We start from the raw sequence: 26,078 nt of genomic DNA on the forward strand, positions 1-26,078 counted from the left end.
CTCCAAATCTGTGTTTTTCAAAGTTCACGCGAAAAAGAAAGAGGGGGAACATACCTGTTATAGGTACGTATCCGACTCCTTGCTGATACACGGTGGGCATCAGGACCACAGGCTGTGGCTGCATCATCATGGCCGCTGGTAAGGACTGGAGAGCAAAGGATAACAGAGAATGTATGTTTAGGAAACTATTCCAAAAAGACAAACCGAGCAACAAGGTATCCGCAGAAAACCCCCACAAAAACAAAACACCCTTTTAGCTTCTAGCAGTTATTGTGCATTACTGAGGACACTCTAGGGGAGCGGTGGCGCAGGAGGGTAAATCCTGCATAACTATAACATCTGAACTGCCAAGCTTTGTCAGTTCTAGCCCCGTGCTGGTGTGAGCAACCAGCCTTGTCCCTAGCTCATCGTCTACCCAGCGATTCGAAAGCTTCGGCAAGTAGATAAATTGGGGACCACCCGCAAGGGGGTGGGCACACCACTCCCTTTGGGAAGGTGTTAGCTGCCGAGTGTGACTTCTGTGGCGCGGCAGAGATCAAAAGATGAAAAGATCTGTTTCGGCATCCCTGCAGTGGAGTGAGTTGGCCAGGCGGTGGCAGTGTGGCAGCGCGACACCAAGAAGCCCTGACGTCATCAGCCAGCCGACAAGAATACATGACGTTGGAACATGACTGATCCAGCCCACAGATGAATCCTCCGGCTAGCTACAATGTGGGTGTAATTAAATACTGTATGTTGTCTTCCCTATCCCCCACGAATATTGTTAGTCCAAATGTCATGAGTAACTGTAAATCGTTCTGAGCCCGCAGGTGTGTGGGAAAAAGCGATCAATAAATCGAAAGTATTATTATTATTATTATTTTTACAGCAAGCAGCTTTCTGGCACCAGTCAATATATAGTACCGGGAGTGTCCCCAAATTAACTGACATTTCAAAGGCACGATTACAATTTTGAGTACTGAACATAAGAACATAAGAGACGCCAATGTTGGATCAGGCCAAAGGCCCATCCCGTCCAACACTCTGTATCACACAGTGGCCAGAAATACCAGTACCATCAGGAGGTCCAGCAGTGGGGCCAGGACATTAGAAGCCCTCCCACTGTTGACCCCCCCCCCAAGCACCAAGAAGACAGAGCATCACTTGCCCCAGAGTCCCTATCTATACCTTGTGGCTAATAGCCACTGATGGACCTATGCTCCATATGCCTATCTAATTCCCTTTTGAAGCCGTCCATGCTTGTAGCCGCCACCACCTCCTGCGGCAGTGAATTCCATGCGTTAATCACTCTTTGGGTGAAGAAGTACTCCCTTTTATCTGTTCTAACCCGACCGCTCTGCAGTTTCATGGAGTGCCCACGAGTTCTTGTATTGTGAGAAAGGGAGAAAAGTACCTCTTTCTCTACCTGCTCTTTCCCATGCATAATCTTATAAACCTCGATCCTGTCACCCCTCAGTCGTCGTCACGTAAGCAAGCATAAAAGGAGAACAATATAGAGTTCCCAGCATAACTTCTGCATACAAAGTTACACCTCTCAGAGATACATACGCTTCGTTTACAAATCTTACAGGCTAATCAGAGATAGTTTTCAACCAATGGGAAAGGTGCGATGTTTTCATCGATTTCCCCCCCTCCCATTACAAATCCCTGATTTTCAATCAGAACGGTCCCCAGATAAAAAATTAACAACTATCCTACACTCATAGGTATGGGTTCCATACTAAGAAGTGTAGTTTTTGCCCTGATCTGAATAGCCCAGGCTAGCCTGATCTCATCAGATCTCGGAAGCTAAGTTAAGCAGAGCAGGCCCCAGTTAGTACGTGGATGGGAGACCACCAAGGAAGTCCAGGGTTGCTGCGCAGAGGCAGGCAAGGGCAAAACCACCTCTTGTGTCTGTTGCCTTGAAACCCCCACAGGGTTGCCATAAGCCAGCTGTGACCTGATGGAGAAATTTGGCAGGGTGTGTGTGTCAATATATAATGCAGATGTGACATTAATGAAATTCAAGCAAACAAACACAATCGATGGCTTGGGCCCAAATCATTTTTTTTGCCAGCAAAAAAAAGGGGGGGGGTCCCCTCACAGAATTTATAACCTCCGTTGTTAACTACTACATTTAGAAGAATACAGCAGTAGTTCTTCTCCTCCTCCTCCTCCTATGGCTGTGATCACATGGGCGGTTTGGCCCGACACAGCCACTCCTCCCCTCCGGATCAAATGGGCACAGTCAGACAGTCACATCTGTCAGGCGTTCCCCAGCCATACTTATCCCGTCATGGGATGACTTGGAGCTGGGTTAAAAAGGCACCACGTCACAAGGGGTGTTTTTAGTTCCCTGCGCAGTCATTGCGCATGGCTGGATGTCTGAATGCGGGGCAACGGATTTGGCAGTCTGAACCGGCAGATCTGTTCTGCTGCTAAGGATTTTTTTTAAAAAAATTGCCTATGTGTGCACATGCGCATGAGCACGTGTGCATATGCACGCACATGCGCACTTATGTGCACGCACATGCGCACTTATGTGCACACATGAATTTTGAATTTTTTTTGGCAGCGTGCCGCAATGATGTGGATGCTTTACCACGGGATGCCTTCATGGGTAACCTGCAGCAGGGTGTGCTATGTGGCTGATATACCCCACAATACTTTAAACCGGCTCACTTCGAGGCGGCACCATATCGTGCCAAGCCAAGCCAGTGTGACCACAGCCTCTATTTAAACTTACTGTATAGGACATGACCAGATTAATCATTCCTTCTTTGTCATCTCCCTGTCTTCCGCTTAGGCTATACCATTCGTCCTCTACTTTTCCTTGCTTCAACGATTCGGGGATAGTGATGTGTGTCCAAGCAATGCGGTCATCCATTGAAAACGCTCGCTGAAAAGGTAATAGAGTGTTTAAGCAATTAAATGTAGAAATTAACAGTTTTTTTCAAAAAAAAGAAAAAAAGGGAAAGTCCTTAAAAGAGCCTAATATGTAAACATCACTGTCATGCCTTCAGCCCATAAAAATTAATGTGCTCAGACAGCAGTTAACGGCATGCAGAACTGCACTGTCAATCAAGTAACATTCGTAACAGAATCATGGTTTCCTACAAACACATTCAACAAAAAACTGCAAGCCCCATCAGTGCAAGGCTCAGCAGAATGCCACGAAGTATCACCCATCCTAAACTCTTGCACAAGGGCACTATTAAACATTTTCCCTCTGACACATACCAGTTTTTCTCTCTCCAAGGAAGTAGTTTCCATTCATAAAGTGAAATGTTATAGAATATCAAGACTTATACACTGTAAACAGGAAAGTAATCATTTAAGAACAGAAGACCCACCCTATTGGATCAGAGTATCCTGTCTCACATGGTAAGACTTAAGGCAAACAATGAAAAATGAGCTGCAGTCGTAAATCCAGTCATAAACTGCAGCTCATTTTTCATGGTTTGCCTTAAGTCTTAAAGGACCGGATTTAGTTGCTTTATGGACATTCAGAAATCATGTTTTTCAGTCCATTGGAATTGTGAAGGTCTCTTCTGGGACTGTAGACTTTTTTTCAAATCCCCAGCCTATCTGTGTATCAGTTGTATTTCATGTATTAAATAACCAACAGTATGTTTAATAATAAGAAGCATGTTTAATAATAAGAACAATTCATGAATTTAAACAATTTGGAGCTTTGTTTGATGTTAAGTCACGTATGATTCATAGTAATTCATCTATTTCCTTAAACTGCTGCAAGTCACTGGTCTGATCCAACAGGTTTCTTTCTATGGCTCCCCCAGGCAAGAAAAAAAAATACTGCAGAAGTGATCCTACAGGCCCAAAAGATTATGACCCTCTAGGACAAGGGTGGCCAAACTGTGGCTCGAGAGCTGCATGTGGCTCTTTCATGCATCCTGTGCGGCTCCCGGCAGGGCGGCAGGGGAAGCTAAATATCATTAGCAAACAAATATCATTGGACAAACAGATATCATTATCAATATCTGCTTTTACCGCTTTTGTTATTATTTTCAGCAGTCTCGTTTAATGCTAATAAAAAGCAGATCTGCATATCTACCAGTAATATCTGCCCATGTCTTGCGGCTCTCAAGCATCTGACGCTTATTCTATGTGGTTCTTACGTCAAGCAAGTTCGGCCACCCCCGCTCTAGTGTGAACTGAACCCCATAATTATGTCCAAAAGGCATTCCCCATTACTAAAGCCGCTCTTGGTGTAAGACAGGGGCTGGTTGGTGGTGGAGCCATGGAGCTAGAAAGTGCATCCAGGATGAGGGTAGATGCCAGGCTAAGGGCAGGCTAGTGGGTAACAAATGTTGGCCCTGACTGGCTGGAGGGTGACCCCTGGATGGGAACTGATGCTGAGTTAGAGGCAAAAGGAGACTGAAATAATCACTAGACTGGAGTGACAATATTCTCTAAAGTTTCAAGGGAGTGTGCCTGACTGGCAAAACTGAGGGCAGAGGTCTGGCTGGTAAAGGTCCGGCAGAGTGTGTCCTGAATGAGGCAGATGAAGGGCAGTCAGAATGATAAAGCCTGTTGCTATACCTCCTGTGGAAAGCTGGTCGGGGCTGAACAACATTGGCAAACCACAGATCAACACGGGAATACTGAAGAAGCGTAAGAATAAACGAATACTGATCTAACCTCATCAAATATTTCAAGATAGAAAGAATCCACCCCAGGGGGAACAGTACACTGAATAACTTTGTTCCAGCGGGGATTTTTGGCTCCGTTATGAGCTGTAGGAGTTTCATAGACAGCGTAGCCAAGTCGTATTCTACAGTATGGGTCCATGCGTGTCATGCCATAGTTCTTCGCCAGTTTTGCCTAAGGAAATAAACATTAAAAAAAAAAAGGAATTAGTCATTTTGGTACCACTTCCTAGATTGAAACATTATGTCTTTCAGTAGTAACTACATTGTAATGGTTATATCAACCAGAAGACATAATTTTATAGACGTAGTTGATCAGAATCGATTAAATCAGGATCTTCTGCCCAATCATTTATATCAGCTTGAATTAAATGCAGTCCATCCTTCTGAAGGGTCAGTTAGACAGGTGAGGATTAGTTTGTCTCAAGGCATGGATTAGATAGTGGTGGGGTCAGGAGAAATCTACATTAATGACTGGGAAACATTCTGGGGAACGGCCTGACCCTGCATGCTGCGAGGGTGAAGTTCCCTGGGAGCCTCCATTGCCCAGTCACTGTCCTGCCTGCAGCCACAGTTCTAACTACTTACGCCCAGCCAACAGAATGTCTACAGGAACGTCACTCTGCGTCATGATTTCCCAGAAGGTCATCTTCAGTGTGCCTGAACTAGTGAACTAGAAAGAAGCCGATGGAGGGGCGGGGGCAATGTACACATGCTGATTTGAGCCAGTTTAGTGTAGTGGTTAAGTGCGTGGACTCTAATCTGGGAGAACCGAGTTTGATTCCCCACTCCTCCACTTGCAGCTGCTGGATGACCTTGGGCAAGCCATAATTCTGTCAGAGCTGTCCTTGAAAGAGAGCAGTTTGTGTCAGAGTTCTCTCAGCCCCACCTACCTCACAGGGTGTCTGTTGTGGGGAGGGGAAGGGAAAGGAGTTTGTAAGCCGCTCTGAGACTGTGCTCTCTCTCTGGAAATTTTGGTGATGGCCTTCTTTTGCCGTGGGCAAACAAGAACGACTGGAACACCTTTGTTAGAGAGACTGTGCCTTTTATTAGCAGTACATTCCTAAAGCAGCACTTTAACTATTATGCACAAACAGTTGGACCAGAGCATTTGCCAATAAAAATATTTCATTTACACATTATTTATTTACTTAATTACTTATTTATTTATTTGATTTACACCCCGCCCTCCCCACCGAGGCAGGCTTGCATAAAATTCCATATATAAATACAACTAAAACCAATCATAAAACAACCTTAAACAACTCAGTTATCAGTTATCATAAAGTGCTGCAACAATCATGTAATAAAGTGCAAGAGCAGTAGATTTCAAAGTCACAGTGCTACTTAGGTGACAGTACAGTCATGCTGGTATTCTCAACCAGTTTATTAGGGCAGCGAGCACAGGCTGTAGGTGGTGAAGCCAGGGCACACGGTCCCTCCTCGGATGTTTGATACGGCTCCTTGATTGAAGGCCTGGTGGAAGAGTTCCGTCTTGCAGGCCCTGTGGAACTGTAAAAGGTCCTGCAGGGGCCTGATCTATTCTGGGAGCTCATTCCTCCAGTATGGAGCCGCCATTGAGAAGGCCCTGGCCCTGGTTATAGCCAGCCTGGCATCTTTGGGGCCCAGGAAGGCCAATCGATTTTGGGACCCTGAATGCAGCGCTCTCTGGGGAATGTGGGGAAAGGCAGTCCTTAGGTATGCTGGACCCTGACCATAAAGGGCTTTAAAGATAAGAACCAGCACCTTGAAGCGAATTCAGTATGCTATCGGCAACCAGTGCAGTGCTTTCAGCACAGGCTGGATGTGCTCCCGCACAGTGAGACCCATCAATAGCCTGGCCACAGCGTTTTGCACTAGCTGCAGCTTCCAGATTTGGGACAAGGGCAGCCCCATGTAGAGAGCATTACAGTAGCCCAATCTCAAGGTGATCATCGCATGGATCACTGTTGCCAGGTCATTGCATTCAAGGAATGGAACCAACTGCCTAGTCAGCCAAAGATGATAAAAGGCTGACTTGGCAGTGGCTGCTACCTGGGCCTCCACTGTCAAAGAGGCATCCAAGAGCACTCCCAGACCCCTAACCTCCGGCGCTGGAACCAGCTGTGCCCCATTGAAGGTTGGGAGTGGGATCCCTACCCTCAGGCCACCCCGGCTCAAGCACAGGAACTCCCGTCTTTGTCGGGTTCAATTTCAGTCGGCTCAGTCTAAGCCAACCAGCCACGACTTGTAATGCCCGGTCCAGATCTCCCGGTGTAGAGCTAGGCGTCATTTGCATACTGGTTACACCCCAGCCCATGCTTCCGGCCAATCTAGGCAAGGGGGCTTCGGGATACCTGTTCCCCTAGTGTCACCCTTTGTCCCTGACCTTGAAGAAAGGATGCAAGCCACTGCAAGGCAAGTCCGTGACTCCAGTCAGCAAGGCGGTGGATCAGCAGCTGATGGCCGACCGTGTCGAATGCTGCTGACAGGTCCAACAACAACAGCACTGCCAATCTGCCTTGATCCAGGTGCCTCCAGAGGTAGTCCGTGAGGATGACCAGTGACATCTCCATCCCATGTCCTGGGCGAAAGCCGGACTGGAAGGGATCTAACATGGAAGTGTCATCCAAAAAGCTCTGTAACTGGACTGCCGCGGCCCTCGCAATTAGTTTGCCCAAACAGGGCAGATTGGAAAACAGCCAGTAATTTGCCGATTTGGCTGGATCCAGAGATGGCTTTTTCAGGAGGGGACGAACCATGGCCTCCTTAAGTGCCCCAGGGAACAGAACCTCCGAGAGGGTCTTGTTAATAATCTCCTTTAGGGCACCTCGAAACCCATCGTGACCAGCCTTAATCAAATCAGCCACAATGGGCACAGATCAAAGAGGCACGTGGTGGGCATATGGTTAAGAGCAATTTGCCGACTTCCTCTAGGCTGAGCGGACTAAAATAATCCATAACCCGAATAAAAGACATGCACGGGGCCTCAAGTTTGCTCACTGTCTCAACTGTGGCGGGGAGGTCGCAGCAGAGCGACAAGACTTTATCTGCGAAATAGCTCGTAAAAGCCTCACGGCCAATGTCCAATTCTCTAGCATTTGGCCTGCTTTGTGGCAGAGTACTCATAGACCGAATCATTCTAGATAACTGGGCTGGGCATGAGCTCGCACATGCAATTCACAACAATAGGAGACCAGAATTTTTCCCCACGAGTCATGGATAATATGGCAGGACAACTTTTGTCAAAGATTTGGCAATACATTTGGCAAAGACTGACAAAGATTCTGTATTTGCTTCTTGATTATATGAATACCAAAAAAACAAAGCTTTAGACAGCATGTCCCCAAAGTTTCTGAAGTCCTTTTATTGAACAATTTTTCAATTATAACTAGATATTTAACTGTAATTTCAAGATGACCACAAACCAACTTAACTTTTCAAGTTGATGAGAGGCTTACGTTGACATTCAAATAAATACTGTATTTAGACAGAGTTTTATTTTAAACCCTTGTACATATTCTAAGTATCTAAAGTTAGATCATTTACAGCTCACTAATAATGACCATGTTAATCCTGTTCCTTTCATCATACAGGGGAAGATGGTACTATTATGCATTAAAATTATGCACTCATGAACGTAACGCAGCACTTATCACTGTGTGCTGTTTGTTCTACCCTGAAAGACCTACCACACACACACTAATTAGGTAAGAAACCAGAGGCACTCTACTGCCACGTTCTATGCATAATGATCTTGATAACAAGGCTTTTAAGCACTATGTTCAAGGCATTAGCAAGAAACAAAATTTAGCCCATTAAAAGACTTGTTTTAAATACCTGTACGACAGTAATGCTCAGTCTCCCAACAGTGCCCATTGCGCCTCCATACTGTAACTGCTGAGCTGCCTGAGCATCCAACTGTATCTGCTGTTGTTGCTGCGTTGGGGTGATACGGAGGAAATCCTGAGGAAGTTCACCAATGTATACCTGCAGAGAAAGCGTATAAATGTATTAGATTAAAATCCGATCCCCTGGAAGTTGCTTTTTATGGCAGAAATGGACAAATTGACAAGAAAACTCAATAATAAAGAAGATGAAGAATTCTTTGCAGATTGGATGGACTTTAAAGAATATTTAGAGAAACATTGGGATGTTAAAAACAACCTATTTTGCTTTGATAATTATTAAGAATAGATTGAAGAAATAGTCGAACAGAAGATGATGGTAGTTGAAGTAACTGTTACCTATAAAGTTGAATATAAGATTAAGGTCGTTAAAGAAAATGTCACGTATTAAGTTTTGTTTTAGATGAAGGAATGGATAAGAAGAAGGAAGATTTGGTGGGGGTGGGAGCACTGCGGGAAGCCTGAAGAAGGGGAGGGAGGGTGAAAGGGAAAAAGGGTATACTGTAAATGATGAAATGTTATAATAATGGACATACAGTTATATCCTGATAATAAAAATGTTTTTTTAAAAAAAAAATCCGACCCCCTGGTTTTTCCTTGCCTTCTCCCACCCGTTCCCTTTAAACACCTCATACTTTGATTCCATTCATCATCTCTTAGTTAGCAATCTGCTTCTCGTCAGCCATCTCTTGTAACAAACCCATTACTTGAACCTCCTTGCAAACTTGCGATCCAGCATTTCCAAGCACTCCTCCAAAATACTTCCCTGATGTTTTTTCAACTTAACTTGTGAGGAATATGAGGATTACATTATGGAATGTAAAACTGTTGCAGGAGACCACAGCTATTTTTTTAAAACAGTGAATACTTTTTATTAGTTTTTCAAACAATACAATTTCTCACAGGTGTGCAGCTGCGAATGTAAAAAAATAAAACAAAAGGAACAGCACATTCAATAAATCAATGCAAACAAATAATCATATGAAGGTAAAATACATTACATAAGGTAGACCCAGATATAAATTGCCTTGTGTGAAAGTGTTGGTTGAGATAAACTGTGGTAGTGAAGCATAGGTGTAGATTTACACTAGCAGTTGGCGTGTTCACGACTAGACATTAGAGTTTCTGTGAGCTGGTTGCAGGATGCCAACAGGCGCCCCTAATATGTGTTAAGAGTGAAGTATGTTTAAATATGATGGATTATGTGGTTTGTCATAACATGGTCCAGCAATGGGAACCATTTTTCCATAGAACTGGAAATTTCAGGATATATTTCCAACTGTTGGATGCGATCTGTAATTTTCTTCATAATGAAGTGATCCCATATCTTACTGAACCAACAAGTGCGCGTCTGCACTATTTAACTTACATGCAACACAGATGGTGAGGCCAAGCTCTCTAATCTCCCCTCACGGGTTAACATGAATATTAGAAGGCCCAGTCTGGCTCACAGGTGTTCGTGATCTCAACATCCCTGCAGCTACCATCCTTATCTTTTTCAAGGCTGGACTCAAGAATGTGGTAGTTGGTTAATCGTGGGAATCTGTGCTCAGTTGTATAACCAGGTTTTTTGGGGGGAGGGGGGACTTTGAGTAGTTACCAACATCCTATGGAAAGTTCTAACAAAGAACAGTCTCTACTGGACCTGAAAGACCACCTGATGCCAGAGGGCAAGAAGCTATAATAAGAGTACAGGCCATAGAGGGTTATGCTAATGCCACACCAGTGTGCTTAGATACGTCGTGCTTCATCATGATGGACTGCAACGTACCGATCGCTTTTATGCTACGGTGTGGATTTTATGTTGCAAGAGATTGGCCATCTAATGCTAAGGTACTCAATGTATCAGATAGAAAAGTCAGCGTCTTTTTTTCCTTGTTGCTAAGCTATGGACATTGTACCGCATGGTGAATTCTTCTAATAATTTAATAAACCTTTATACATTTTTACAAGGTTTGGTTTCCTTGTGTACATCCAACCTCAAGGACCCACAGGTCTGGGAGGTTGATCAGGGGTCCCATGCAGGCGACCGGGAGCAATAACCCAGGGGGGAACCCAGGCTCCAGTCTCTGACATAGTGGCGGCTCAATGGGCTCGAGGTCCTTGCTCACAAGTAAACCTGTTTGGCAGTGCACTCTCTAAGCTGAGTAACGTGGTTATTTTGGCTAGTCAGGATGGAGAGACAGGGTAAGATGGCAGCAGCAGAGCTATCTGGGACTTTCCGCCATTGGTCATGAGACTGATGTTACCCTTGGCCAAGATTCTGAGGTGCAAACCGATGCCAGGAAGGGCAATGGTGCATGGAAGATGAAGGCCTTGGTCTTCAAGTATGCTTGGCAGGATGTGGCTGGAGAGCTCCATCTGGAGGCCGAGCCAGTGGTGCACAGCAAAACCAGATTTCTTAACACTTCAAGTGGGCTAGATGTCGGCGAGGGCGAAGACCAACTTGATGATTTGTTGGGTTTTGGAGGCACCAGGGAATCTCCAGTCTTTTGACATCCCAAGGACCAGCAGAGAGACAGCAAGAAGCGTGGAACGGGGCTGGCTCAGGTCCGGGCTCCAGTGCTGAGGAGCCAGGAAGGAAAGGAGCAGCCAACGTGGAAACCTGTTGGAGGTGATATCACACATGAAGCTGTCTCATACTGAATCAGACCCTCGATCCATCAAAATCAGTATTGTCTACTCAGACCGACAGCGGCTCTCCAGTGTCTCAGGGAGAGAAAGGTCTTTCACATCACCTCCTTCCACAGCTTTTAAATGGAGATACTGGGGATTAAACCTGGGACCTTCTGCATGCCAAGCAGAAGCTCTGCCACTGGGCCACAGCCCCACCCCCTGCACAGCATATCAGAGCTGGCGCTCCCAGGCTGGAAACAATGGTGTGGCTGATCAGCCTGGAGACCTGTGAGGAATGTTTACAGATTTAATGAATCTGCAAACGTGGCAGATGAATTTCTTGTTTCATGATGACCATGATGAGAACTAGGAGAAACAAAAGGATCCTGTGTTCCAGAGTTCCCATGCTGTATTTTAATCTCTTCAAAGCTTCTTGGGAGGATTTTGGCATTCTAGAACGGGAAGACATGAAGATTCTGTGTGCCCGTAGGCGTGGTGAGTGACCTTCTGGGAGAATTGCTGGCTGGGACTAGAAACTATAGACACTTTAAAAGACTGGCTAGACAGAGATTTGGCTTGGTTGAAGATCAGGTACAGCTACAGCTTCAGTTCAGAATGGCAAGCCCTAAACCTAAAGAGTCATACACAGCTTTCATGAGCCAACTTTGTAAGCTGCTGGATGTGTGGGTAAAGGCAGCACAGGTTTTCATTCATGCTCAGTTAAGGGGCATTCTGGTTAAAGAATATTTATTCCAAGTCTTGCCTTTAGATATTGTGGTCCCAGTAAAAACTTGCAATCCAGCATCTCTAACTAACATGGCTATTTTCACAGACCAGCTTGCCATACAGCAGTGTAATGAGAATAAGGGCTACACGTTTTCTAAGACTGTGATAAAGAGACAGGAAGGGCATAGGCCAAGAGCCGAGCAGCTTTTCTAACTTTTCGATCCACCTGGGTCAACAAGCCCCACTCCTAACACGCGGATGAAGCCTGCGGCGGCAGCATCTCCTGATCGAGTGTTATTTTTGCCATGAAAAGGGGCATGTGAAGAGGGACTGCAAGAAGTTCTTGCAAAAAGGGAAAGACGCTACCTTGCCTAGAGTGCAGTTTGTCTCTAAGGAACAGCCAGAATGCTGGGGAATCAGATGAAGAGAACCATCGGACAGTGTATGAGGATGGAGAGATTCCTCTTAATTGCTGTTGTTAAACAAGGCAAGTGTCCCTCGGGTCCAAGGCCTCAGAGAGACCAGATTCAAAAGGAAAGAGAGCAGCAGGCGGCTTCCTTAAAAGAGCAGGATGATGTTAATTCTGATGCTGAGGCATCATCTAGTGGCCAAATGGCAAAAGTGATTCCAGCGAACTTGATTCTGTTGTCCGGTCAGACAGCTTGGGTGGAGGACTTGAGAGGGGATGTTGTTGTTGGCAAAACTACACTTCTTTTTTTTTTAATAGTTAACTCTCCTAAAGAGGAGAGAATTTTATTGCTTTAAATTTTTCAGAAAAAAGGAAGGGTATATAGCGGGATTAAGAAAAGTGGTGAGTGGTATCTTTGTTAGTAAATTAATCTTTTATTAGTAACAATAAGTTCTTCAGCTTCTTCTGTGTTTGACTGATCGTCTTTCATCTTAACCTGTAAAAACCAAAATTTTTAGTAATGTTAATAGTGTCCTTTTGGGTTAGTACAGTACTTTAAGGCGCTCTCCGAACAAATCTTCAAGTCTTGGGGTTTCTTCCTTTTACATCCCTCAGGTTATAAGATGGACCTTTAGCTGCTCCTTCTTCTTCCGGTTTCATGTCCTCCCTCTCCGAGCTGCTGTCTTCTTCTCCGCTCAGTACTTCGTTTTGAGTGCCTCAAAACGAGCTAAGGCCCATCTATAGGGCTCATAGGTAATGCTAACTAAATAAGGGGCAGCAGGAAATTAGGCCAAGATTTTATATTTCTGAAGTTCCTGGGTAGCGAAGCTTCTTCATTTTGTAATTCAATATCACAAAACCTCTGTGCGACAGCTGTTCTTGCCTTCATTAACATCACTTCTTTACCTTCTAACAGGGGCAAATGACCAGTTTCCGTTTGTGATGCTCTGGCTCACAGAAGGCAATCCCCACATTTCAAACATTCTATTCACATCAGCCTAAATTCTAGTCGTGGAATAGTTCAGATTGAAATGGGCTAAGGAAATCTCATGATGGAGTGCGTTAAATAATGAAAACTGCACTTTAACATTCCGCAATACAAAGACTACTTAAACTGTGTATTACATGGAAAGCCAGCTTTAACATTCTACCTTGCCCCATATAAAATGAGGCAACGTGATTCGAGACTCTAACAAAAGACAACAGGGACAGCAGGAGTTACACCTCAGAGTGTTCAACTCTGCCAGTCTTGCAAATGCATGCCTTCATAAATAGCATCCTGTTTCAGGAAATACAAAGGCCCTAGGCTACGGTTTTTGAAGATGGCAAAGCGCTAGTCATGTTCTCCAAGATCGTATCCTCCAAGTGTAGGAGTTAACACAAAATTTAATTAGCAGAACCTCCTGAGTAAGAGCCTCGGGACCTCGGCAAGATTAAAGGTAGCAAGCACGGGCTCAAATGCATGGAGAAAGTTTCCTAAAGTAGAATACCGATGGCCTATATGCTGCCAGATCAAACACGAGCAGAGAGCTTCTTTTAAAATCTCAGCTGATCGCTGAAAACCTCAAATATACAAGTGCAACACTGCACAGTGGATTCTGCACAGCAAAGCTTTCCCAACTAAGAAAATACACAAGATAATTTCCCTCCCACTACTCAGCTTCTCAGTTTTTCTGTCATCTTTCAGAGATCTGTTGGCAATGCAAGGGTTTCCCCTATGCCATTACTTACTGCCAGTGTTCCTTTTCTCATCTAGAAAAGCATCAGAAAAAACCTAAGATTTCACCTAAACATACTTAGGGTCATCTCTGCCTTCCTCAGATCCAGAACATCTTGTTTCGGTCTTCCACTGGCTTGGATGAGAAACAAGAGTCTTGTCTCTTACAAATATACATATAGAGAGCTCGATGATAAGCTGTATCCATGCTACCAGTTTCAGAGAAACTGATCAAAATGCTCTAGACTATACTTGTGATTTCCTCTGGCTAAATGTAAAATGCAGATTCCAAGCTGAGTTCTGCCTGAAGCCAATGACCAGATTGCAAATGACACTCCTATGCAGCTAATCATAGATGATGAAGGAGGAGGAGGCGATTGGATTTATTCCCTGCCCTTCACTCAGAGTCTCAGAGTGGCTTACAAACTCCTTCCCCTTCCCACAACAGACACCCTGTGAGGTAGGCAGGGCTGAGAGAGCTCTGAGAGAACTGCCCTTGAGGAGACAGCTCTGACAGAACTGACTTGCCCAAGGTCATCCAGCGGGTACAGGTGCAGGAGTGGGGAATCGAACCTGGTTCTCCCAGATTAGAGTCCGTGCACTAACCACTACACCAAACTGGCTCTCCAAAAAAATTCATGTGGCTTGATGGTTCAGAATAATACAGATTACTGCAGCAATTCACAGGTGGTAGCTTGGGATCCCAAACTGGACTGTGACTCTCTTGCAGGCAGACTGCAAGGCCAGGAGGGAAGGGGAGGAAAAGGAACTGGGGAGCTTGAGGCTCCACGGCAAATCTGAGTTTGCCTCTGCATAATGTTTAAAGTGGCCAAGAAACGGAGCATGTTGCTCAGATCCTAAACATGAGCAAAAGAAAATAAAGAGATTCCTGCACTCTGTGCTGGAGTGCGGAGGAGTACTGTGTGATTAAGAGTGAGTCCTGAGAGTTCAGTAACTTCAGAAGTGGATCCCATTTCAAAAAGTTTGAGAACCACTGGATCGCTTTAAAATGCACGTCAGGTTGGAACATTAAAAATATAAAGAAGAGGGCAGCCATGTTGGAAAAAATCTGGAAGAGTATTGCAAAGAAGATTCTATGAAAATGACGGAGCGGCAAGGATTTTCTGTGCCATAGCTAAAATGGAACTTTTTCTTTCCATTGCCTCTGACAGTCTTTATAACATAGACTGGAAAGACAAAAATTCAAACTTATAGCAGTCTCTGTGCTCTGACCTGGATAGCCCAGGTCAGAGCTCAGAAACTAAGCAGAGTCGGCCCTGGTTAGTATTTGGAGGGGAGACCTCCAAGGAATACCAAGGTCATGATGCGGAGGCAGGCAACGGCAAACCACCTCTGAAAGCCTCTTGCCTTGAAAACCTTACAGGGTCACCAGAAGTCAGGTGTGACTCGATGGCACTTTCCATCACCATAGCAGTGCATGCAGATTTTAGCATAACTTTGTTCAGGGGTCATTTCGTAGAAAAAGAGGTGCAGGAGCTCATTAGCATAAGTCATTAGCATAACTTATTTGCCTATGCCACACCCCCTGACATCACCGGAAGTGTGTCAAAAGGCAACACCCACCGCTCAGGCTCCACTGGACTGTTTTGGATTGCTAGCTATCGGGGAGGGGGGGGAGAAGTGCAGATCTGTCCTCACAGAGGAGGGAGAGCTTGTACCAGAATAAAACCTGGTCTTAAAGGTGCCACTGGACTGCTTTGGGCGGGGGGGGGGGGCTCTGCAGCTTACCAGGCTGCTTCTTGCTCCTCGTGGCCTGGGACTGCTGGGAGCAGGGGGGTGGCGCTTGTTGCATGTGCCTGCCCCCTGGGCTCTTTACTGCCGGAGCGTCGCTCCTGTGCGCTCCCACAGGAAATGACCCCTGACTTTGCTACTTTAAAGGCTGAAGCAACAAAGCCATTTCCTAAGCAGCACTGGGCATATCAGAGAACTCGTAATCAAGGCTCCCTCTAAACTGTGGTGTCTTGTGAGCAGAAATTCTACTTTGTGAGCTACTGGCATTAAAGTTGTGAGCGAGCAATTTGGCTGCTGCATAAATTAGTTTGCTCTGGAGCCATCCTTCCTGAGCTGAGACAAAAATGTGTGAGCTGGAGGCTAAAAAAACTGTAAGCTAGCTCACACTAACTCATCTTAGAGAGGAAACACTGCTTGTAATATACCCACAGCTCAGCCCAAAACTACAAAAACATTTCAAATTCAGTTATAGAAAGAACAATTGAACAAAGTTTGAGTCCAGCGGCACCTGTAAGACCAACAAAGATTTATTCACGGTATAAGCTTTTGAGTGCATGCACACTTCCTCAGATACAGTGAAACAAAACTTCTTCAGCCATTACATATAGGTGGGGAGGGGTTAGTTGCCAGGAAGAACTAGTTGGAGTCAAGATGCGTAAGTAACCGGGCAATCATAGCTGAGATTGGATTAAGGCCGTTGGTAAAATCTGAAAGTGATGACGAACCTAAACAGCATGATAAAAAGTAGAGACATCACCCTGCCAACAAAACTCCGCATGGTCAAAGCAATGGTATTCCCAGTAGTCATGTATGGCTGTGAGAGTTGGACTATAAGGAAGTTCGAGCGCCGAAGAATAGATTCTTTTGAACTATGGTGCTGGAGAAGACTCTTGAGAGTCCCTTGGACTGCAAGAAGATCAAATCAGTCAGTCCTAAAAGAAATCAACCCTGACTGTTCCCTGGAAGGCCAGATACTGAAACCGAAGCTCAAATACTTTGGCCACCAAATGAGAAGGGAGCACTCACTGGAGAAGACCCTGATGCTGGGAAAGATTGAAGGTCAAAGACGGGGATGGCAAAGGATGAGATGGTTAGACAGTGTCATAGAGGCAAAGAACATAAAATTGAGCAAACTCCGGCGCACAACGGAAAACAGGAGGGCCTGGCGTGATCTTGTTCATGGGGTCGCAAAGAGTCGGACTCGACTGTGCGACTGAACAACAACAAAATCTGTGAATAGCAGTACATTAGCATACAAATGCAAGAGTTAACAAACAGATGTGAGAACCAAGTTTGAGTCCAGTGGTACCTCCAAGGCCAACAAAGTTCAATCCTGGGTATAAGTGAGAACTGAGAGACTTAGCATGTGTAAATGCAGAGTACGCCTCTACAAATGTTAAGTCTCTCTTTTTGGCAACAAGTCACAGCTGACTTATGGTGACCCTGTCGGGTTTTCAAGGCAAGAGACATTCAGAGGTGGTTTGCCATTGCCTGCCTCTGCGTCACGACCCTGGTATTCCTTGGAGGTCTCCCCTCCAAATACTAACAAGGGCCAACCCTGTCTGGTGTCTGAGATCAGGCTAGCCTGGGTTATCCCAGTCAGGCCCATTTGTTCTCAATTATTACACTTTTCTCAAAAGAATACTTTAAAATTCATTTAAGATTTGCTCCTATTTACTCACCACTCCAGCCTGGTGGAGTCTGCTTATATCCAAGGCTATACTGTACAAGCATCAATCAGCACACAGCAAAGAAAGCTGGCATTTATATTTACACGCTAGACAAAAAGCAACCTCAGTGGCTTTATTTATAAGGACTACACAGGAGAGGCAAACATCACAAGAAAGATTATAGGTTTTACCAAGACTACCACCAACGATGTGCTTACCCAACTATTTAAGATTCCTAAGTCTCAATGTAACTGTGTTCAGACACCACAATCAACTCTTGTTTGTGAATGAAACTTCTTGTTTTAGCCACACACGCACTGAAAGCTTCTCAATCCGCCTGGGCCGACAAGCCCCACTCCTAAACACAACCTCTTACACTATTATCGTAACAGTCAAAATACTGAGTCTTGATTTCAGGTTTGTCAGTAGATTTCAGATACAATGCCAGCGAATCTTTTAAGCACATTTTTTCAAATCTTAATCTTTCGGAACAGAAGACAGCACAAGGAAATAAATATTTGAAGATATGCGCTCTCATTCTTTGCGTCGTTGCAGACAAGCAAGAGAGGGAAACGACAAGGACTATCATACTTCCTACATCCAAAATGTTACAATTTAAATGTTAAAGAACTCTGACACTTTCCGCATTAAGAGCTGTAATTTCAATCATAGTTCACACAACACTTAAAACTACATATTCCATATTAATCGTGCTTGTAAGATCAGAAATCATTCTCTTCACCCGTGCTTCTGTCATTTCCTTATACTGGTCATCTTTTTAAAGGTAGAATACTTTCCAACTGTACTAGCTGAGTTAAGTACTAGTTCAGTAGTGATAGCACCACTCCATGTGCATTTCCCCAATATATATTGTAACTGCATTTTTAAAAATAAGATTCTTGGGCCATGTGCTTCCCCTTCTAAGCTGAGAAGCATGTTCCCTTCCAGCCCATTAAAAAAACCCCCAAAGCAGCGAACCTTTCTTCCAAAAACCCTTTTAAAATGGATTACAGACTGTGCAACTGCTTCTTTAACGAGGTTTTGCAAGGGTACTACATTAAAGTTTGGTTTCTTAAATCAAGTGTAAAAGCCCTTAAAGCTCACAACCAAGTTCTCCTGTGAAGCAAGAGCACAACACAGTGCTAGTAGGTCCATCCCTAGTGTCCGTACAATGGGCAAGAAGTTCCCTGGCTCTGATGCCACTGTCTGGCCGTGCAGCCACACTCACCTTGAATGCCGCAGAGCTTCCGCTGCTATGGCACAAAACTGCCTGCGTGCCAGCTGCACTGGTTATAGCAGATGGCCAGTTGTCAGTTTACAGAGAGACTTCACACATTAGAGAAGCATGCAGGCAACGCGGAGTGACAAAGCTACACATGAGTTTTCTCAAGGCCTAATATGAACAGGCCGATCTGCTAACCACGGGCGGTTGTCTCTGGTCCTCTAGCAAGGCAGGACAGTAAGCCACACACAGATCTCACTCCTGAGTTCCTCACGAACTAGGGAGATCCAGATCTGGACACACACACACACACACACACACACACACCATACAGTAGAATTTCTGCTCACAAGACTCCACAGCTTAGAGAGAGCATTCCTTGCAAGGACAACACACCTCAGCTAAAGCCAGCCACATCCAGCTCTGCTTCAGCCTGGAATACACCTGAAACAGACAGGGTGGGACTGCAGACTCTGGGATAAGCACCTGAGTTTGTGCCAGCCAGGTGGAGCCCATCACATCATTGAGTCCCACACTGGGAAGGGAACAACCAAAGAGGAGGCTGCAGCTGACACTGGGCTCCAGGACACTTCCTGGTTGGGTGAGCGGGTGGGGAGCCAGCCCTGGGAGAGGACTGGAGGGTAGAGATGTAAAATTTCCAGAAATTTTGAAGCTTGGAAAAAAACCCGGTTTTTTTCCAGGTTTTTCTGGAAAAAAACGGAAATTTTTGGAAAAATTGAAAAAAATGCTATATTAGCATTTCTTTTGTCTTTTCTAGATTGAAAGTCATTCTGTTACTTTAGGAACATAAAATATGAGTATGGACATTTTTACTTGGCATGAAATTATCACAACTAGCATATTAAACATATAGTGTATTCAAACAATTATTACAAACAGAATACCCACCCACATGCAAAAACAAAACTGAAACTTTTTTATTTTCTTCTGACAATAGCACCTCCTAAAGGAAGAAACGCATTTTGTTCTTGCATTGGAGAGTTCAGTTTGTAACCTAGGACTTGCTTGTCCTCAGTGCACAGAAATTAGATCAATCTAATACCATTTATTCATTATGTTAAAATAAAACGTTCCATAATCATTTTTTTTCTTTTCTTTTTCCAATTTTTCAGGGAAAAAATGGTTTTTTTCCAAATTTTTCCATTTTTCCCCCCGGGCCTTCACATCTCTACTGGAGGGATGGCCTACTTAAGGAAGATATGCAGCACGCCAGGGAGAATGACGTACCCCTGCTCAAGCAGTGTGAGAGCAGAAGGTTGGGAAATAGGAGGCCTTGCAGGTCAGGCCAGGCCAGTATAGTATAGCTGATAAAGGTCTTGGTGTGTTGTTTATGGACACACAGGTGTTACACAGCATCACTGAAGTCCTTAAATTAAATTTTTTGGTTGGATATAATAATCAGTGCATGCTCTGCGCAGTGAATTGAATTGGGGATTTCAGTAGATGGAAAAGGAGATTTCCGCAGAGTCCCCCCTCCCACTGGAGGCATTTCAGGGGAGTATTTTGGGCTGTAGTGGGAAAGGGAGGTCACCTTCCTTCCATCAGCAGCAATTTCGAGTGGACCCAAGCCTAAGAACACAAGAGAAGCCAGTGTTGGATCAGGCCAATGGCCCATCCAGTCCAACACTCTGTCATACAGAGACCAAAAATACCAGGTGCCATCAGTGGGGCCTAAGTCTTTGGGTATGTCCAAATTTTCTTCTCAACCAGAAATGCATATACAGCACCAAATATTCTTGCACCAAGATTTTCCCTATAGGAATTAAGAGGGTGAGGAGACATAACAGTCTTCAGCTCCCTTCAGAACACCCACTGTGTCTTATGCATCTCCACCAGCAATCAAATAATTATACTGTCTGCTTCAATCCAGATTTCTCATTACAGGATTACCCGGTGCATGCTTTATTCCTTTTAGTCACCCACTGGTGGCCTGTGAAAATCTGTTCTGGCCTGTTCTCTGTTTCCTTAACAAACAGTGAATGACACTTTCCACACCTCCTTTACTTTGGGCATAAAAATGTATCGCTTAAGGCACAGCCATAACACACGCAAATCCCTGTCGATTCTCTCTTCGAATCGCTAGAAATACTGCGCAATCTTGCAAAATCAGGATATTTAGTAAGAGTATCTGTGTGGGAAAGTTACTGTTTATGCAGCGGCGCTGTCGGCTGCGTCTCTGAGAAGCTCCAGAGACGTACCAAACTGGGCCATTTTGGGGTGGTCTAGAGGATTCTAGACCCAAAGAGGCTCCTGGAGGGGGTCTCTGAAGTCACTGGGGTGCTTTTTTGGGTCACTCCTCTTGATTAGACCGAGAGAGAGAGAAAGATCCGGAGATAACCTCGTTCACCCAATGGGTACAGCAGCCATTTTGACTTTTAGCTGCATGCTACAGAGCAATTAAAAAGAAGAAAAATTCAAAATGATATTTCCCACACATAGCTCAGAACAGCTACAGCAGTGTTTCCCAATCCACGGGTCGTGAAGACTCTGAAAATGGGTTACAAGCCAGCCCTCGCCTGCCCTTAGCATCATTCTTTCTCACCTCGTCCAGGGTATCTAAACTCCACATTAAAAAATCTAAATTCTAAGCAAGAGTTCTAAGAAGTTCCAGGTAGCAACAAGTACCGTAAGTCCACTAACACCGCATGCAGGGTGCAGCAAGGTAGGGAAGTGTTCAGATCATACTCCATCACAGCTTCAAATTCTGGACTGATATCTTTTGTCTTCTTTTTGCAACCGAACACACTACCTGTTTTATCCAAGGAGTAATATATTTGTTTCGTGTGGTGTTGTTTTGGGACATATTAAAACAATACAGGCTAGGGAGTCTTCTTGCTCTGGACAATAAGGACACTTGCGTTCCACTGCAGGAGTCTATTCTATCTCTCTTGCACCTCCAGCTGAGTCTAAGCCATTACAACTTGCCAACAGAAAAGCTCATCTGAACTTAGAAGAAGAAAAGAAAAAACTGGATTTATACCCCGTCCTTCACTACCCAAAGGAGTCTCAGAGTGGCTTACAAACTCCTTTCCCTTCCCCTCCCCACAACAGGCACCCTGTGAGGTAGGTGGGGCTGAGAGAGCTCTTTCGAAAACTGCTCCTGAGAGAACAGCTGTGAGAGAACTTGTGACTGACCCAAGGTCATCCAGCAGCTGCAAGTGGAAGAGTGGGGAATCAAACCCGGTTCTCCCAGATTAGAGTCTGCGCACTTAACCACTACACCAAACTGGCTCTTAATGAATTTTAACCAGCAGAAAGAGTCTGGGCAAGGAAAAATTGCCACTAAAGGGTATCTGGAAGAAGAGTGGGAGAACATTTACAATTTGTATCCTTGAGCACCAACATTTTCCTCCAATTTGGACTACAACAACATACCATATGAACCAATATATCAAGGAGAATGCATTCTCCCTTGTGTCCAATAGTAATAACCAATATCTATAAAGTAGTCTTATAGATAACATCTTGTGCAACAAGGCACAACAGTTAGGACAGAAGTAGCCAATATAATGACGGAGGACAGCAAGACAAAAATGAAGAAGTGCAGCTGTTTCCATGCACAACACTGACAAAAAAGACTTCAGACATAAAAACAGTCCTCAGCATTTTGACTTTCACACAAGAAAACATAGATACTGATGTACTGATGGTAAAATCTACCTTGAGAGCATACATAGGAACAGGTTATACACTAAAATACAATATGAAGATACAAACTGTAAGACAAGTGCCCTGGAAACAGAGCATCACTGCAGCTTCGTAACAGTAAGAAACAATACACTTAACTCATCAGCGTCCTTTAGTGGTTATTTGATTGCATTACAGTTCTAGAAACCATCCTCCAAATTTTGAAGCAGAATTGGTGACTGTTATCTTTCAAATGAAGAGGGAGAAATGGACTTGCACAACTGATGATAAAAGTGCAGGCCATTTGAGTGCACATTCTAATTTTAAAAGGTCACCTTTCAAATTCCTCTGGGGGCCAGAATGAGGCTCTTGCGAAACTTACCTTGATAAAAGTTAGCCTTTTAACCATTCTAATCCACTTATCATATCTATGCAGAAAAATGTTTAAGTCTTCAGTTGTACTAAACTGTTGCTATAATTCTTACAGCAAGTTTGTTACTTAAAATACATCTGCCCTACAGCGTATTTCTCTATCATAAATATAACCAGTGGTCAATAGATCATGTATAACAGATCTGAAAAAGCTATGCATAGTCTAAAGTTACCCAATAAAGCTTCACTAAATGTATACATTTCAGAATGCTGGGGGGTTTGCCATTGAAAATTAAGTGACAGAATTAACAGCATTCTCTGCGGAAAGTACTGTTCAGTCAGCAAACTGAGTACTTGTTTAGCTATAGTGAGGAGTAAGTGACTGAGCAGAATGCTTATGCGTCAACATCTGAGGGCTCCCTCTGCACCAGAATCAATCATGACAGAAAGTCATAAATGTATGATCCATATCAGAATCTGACTAACAGTCTTTGTAATCCCAGGGTATGTCTAATGCAGGGGTGTCAAACATGCGGCCAAAGGGCCGGATCAGGCCCCCGGAGGGCTTCTATCAGGCCTGCAGTGGAACTGGCTGTCTTCTGCTTCTTCTTCCAGTTCTGCTGCAGCAGCAGCATCGTAGGTTTGCAGCTTACAGATACACACCTGAACAGCATACTCAACATTGCAACAGCACAGACATTTTGATGCAGTAATTCAGAGCAAGAGGTGTCAGTTATCAGACACTGTTAAATAAACAAAATATTGCAAGAGTGCTGATTAAGCATGTTTTTATTTTAAGTTTAAAAACCCTTTGTGTCTGTGTCCTTTATAAAGTTATATTTCCACTACCTGCCATTACATTTTATGACACACATGGCCTGGCCCAACAAGGTCTCACTTATGTCAGATCCAGCCCTTATAACACATGAGTTCGACACCCCTGGTCTAATGCAAGGAGATGAAATCTGCCATTTGCAGAGCGCAAAGAAGACGTAGAGCAGCCTGTCTAACAGATAAAGACAGAGCACCTTGTCTAACAGATAACCCTAACAGATAAAGACCAGGTTATCTTAGCTCCAGGAACAATCAGAACATGTTGGGGAAAAATAATGGAGGCTAACAGATGTGGCATATTTTTTTTTTTAAATGTCAAAAGTTTCTGCAACTTACATTAAAATTGCCACACTGTGCTCCCTCTTTGAATTCATGAAATCTTCCCGTGCTCTACGCATACAGATTAATGGATATGTGCATGCCCTATAATATAAAAAAAGCCAAGTGGGCTAACACTAAAATTCATCACCCTCTGTTTACTGTTGGTCATGGGGAAAGAAAGCGAACATAGCCAATGACCAATGTTCCCTCTGAGCTGAGTTAGTGTGAGCTAGCTCACAGTTTCTTAGCCTCCAGCTCACACATTTTTGTCATAGCTCAGGAAGGATGACTCCAAGGCAAACTGACTTATGCAGTAGCCAAATTGCCTGCTCACAACTTTAATGCCAGCAGCTCACAAAGCAGAATTTTTGGCTCACAAGACTCCACAACTTAGAGGGAACATTGCCCATGACTGCTTCAAAATGGAAGACTATCTACCAGCCTCCTGTATCTTGTCACAGTCTCACACATGCACATCTACCCCCATACAACTTCTCAAATCCCAAGGCCAAGGATTGAATCCTGCACAACATCTATACAGTTCCATAATGCAGAAGCAGTGGAGGAAATAAACACTGCATATTTCCTGTGCCAAATCTCTAGTTTTCAGAATGACCAGACAGACGGAAGGTTTCCAGCTATGTATAATTGTGCAAGAGCAACTATCTTTTGAAATGTGAGTACACATTTGTGATCAGGAATTGGAAGGGGTGGGTGGGTGGAGGATTGCATCAATACAGCTTTCACTTTCGAACAAAGTCCATGTAAATCCCTACACACAATTTAGGCCTTCAAGCAGAAGAACAGAACGAGGCAACTGAAGCTTTCCAGGAGACCATCCTCTTTACCGAAGACAGACTAGCAACTGCAGTCAGTTTGGTGGCAGTTTGGTGTAGGAGTTAAGTTAATGGACTCTAATATGGGAGAACCGGGTTTGATTCCCCACTCCTCCACTCGCGGCTGCTGGATGACCTTGGGCAAGCCATAGTTCTGTCAGAGTTGCCCTTGAAAGAGCAGTTCTGGAAAGAGCTCTCCCAGCCCCACCTACCTCACAGGGTGTCTGCTGTGGGGAGGGGAAGGGAAAGGAGTTTGTAAGGCACTGTGAGACTCCGAGTGAAGGGCGGGGTATAAATCCAATCTCTTCTTCTTCCTCCTCCTTTGGGGCTGATAAACCAACCACAGAGACATACCAAGGCTCGAATATCATCAGGAAACACATGTCACCGATGCCGGGCTGCTCCCAGTGTTCCATCTAAGCTGAGTTAGCATGAGCTAGCTCACAGTTTTTTAGGCTCCGGCTCACACCTTTTCGTCTTCGCTCAGGAAGGACGGCTCCAGAGCAGTGTTCCCTCTAAAGCTGAGTTGGTGTGAGCCAGCTCACAGTTCTTTAGCCTCCGGCTCACACATTCTTGTCTTCGCTCAGGAAGGACAGCTCCAGAGAGCAGACTAATTCATGCCGTCGCCAAATCACCCGCTCACTACTTTAATGCCGGTAGCTCACAGAGTAGAATTTTTGCTCAAAGGGTTCCACAGCTCAGAGGGAGCAGGGCTCGCAATGTTCCCTCTAAGCCGTAGAGTCTCGTGAGCAAAAATCCTACTTTGAGAGCTACTGGCATTAAAGTAGTGAGCGAGCGATTTGGCTGCGGCGTAGATTAGTTTGCTCTGGAGCCCTCCTTCCTGAGCGGAGACAGAAATGGGTGAGCTGGAGGCTAAAAAACTGTGAGCTAGCTCACACTAACTCGGCTTAGAGGGGACACTGCTCCGAAGCAAACTGATTCATGCGGCAGCCAAAAAATTGCTCGCTCACCGCTTTAACGCCAGCAGCTCACCAAAGTCGTATTTTTGCTCAGGAGACTCCACAGCTTCGAGGGAGCATTGGCAGCCACCCTAAACTGCGCTGCGATTCTTCCTCTCCCCCCCCCCAAAAAAAGGAACACCCCATCTCAAGCCACCAGTGCTGGAAATTCGGGCTGGAGGCCACCTAATCCCATCAGTCGGTCCCAGCTCCCCCCCCCCACACACACACACACCCCACAGCCTTACCTGATGCTCTTGAGCCTCTGAGCAGTACGAGCTGGATGCTCCCCGATGGGCCAGATGGCGGTGGAAGAAGGGGTAGGGGGGCAAGAAGGGCAGAGGCAGGCACATGATCCCCTCCTTCCCTTCCCTTCCCTCCCCAAAGGGAGAAGGGGACGCTCTGTCAGTCACACCCCCGCAGGAGCCATCGACCTAAGCCTGGGGGGGGGGGAAACCGA

The 26,078-nt window shown here is 44.8% G+C and overlaps 1 protein-coding gene across 1 annotated transcript in view; it reads right to left on the reverse strand.

The window, feature by feature from the left end:
• The window catches only part of TOLLIP (toll interacting protein), a 43,553-nt gene extending 17,562 nt beyond the window's left edge, over positions 1-25,991 (reverse strand). Inside the window, exons 1-5 of the mRNA XM_015421269.1 lie at positions 25,867-25,991; positions 8,469-8,618; positions 4,642-4,824; positions 2,726-2,878; positions 55-145 (exon numbers count right to left, since the gene is read on the reverse strand). Of these exons, the coding sequence (XP_015276755.1) occupies positions 55-145; positions 2,726-2,878; positions 4,642-4,824; positions 8,469-8,618; positions 25,867-25,971 (682 nt within the window). The 5' untranslated portion in view covers positions 25,972-25,991. The remainder of the gene's footprint in view (positions 1-54; positions 146-2,725; positions 2,879-4,641; positions 4,825-8,468; positions 8,619-25,866) is intronic.
• Between the last annotated feature and the right edge of the window lie 87 nt (positions 25,992-26,078).

Source organism: Gekko japonicus, unplaced genomic scaffold (genome assembly GCF_001447785.1).
Source record: "Gekko japonicus isolate JY-2015 unplaced genomic scaffold, Gekko_japonicus_V1.1 scaffold644, whole genome shotgun sequence".
Lineage (NCBI taxonomy): Eukaryota > Metazoa > Chordata > Lepidosauria > Squamata > Gekkonidae > Gekko > Gekko japonicus.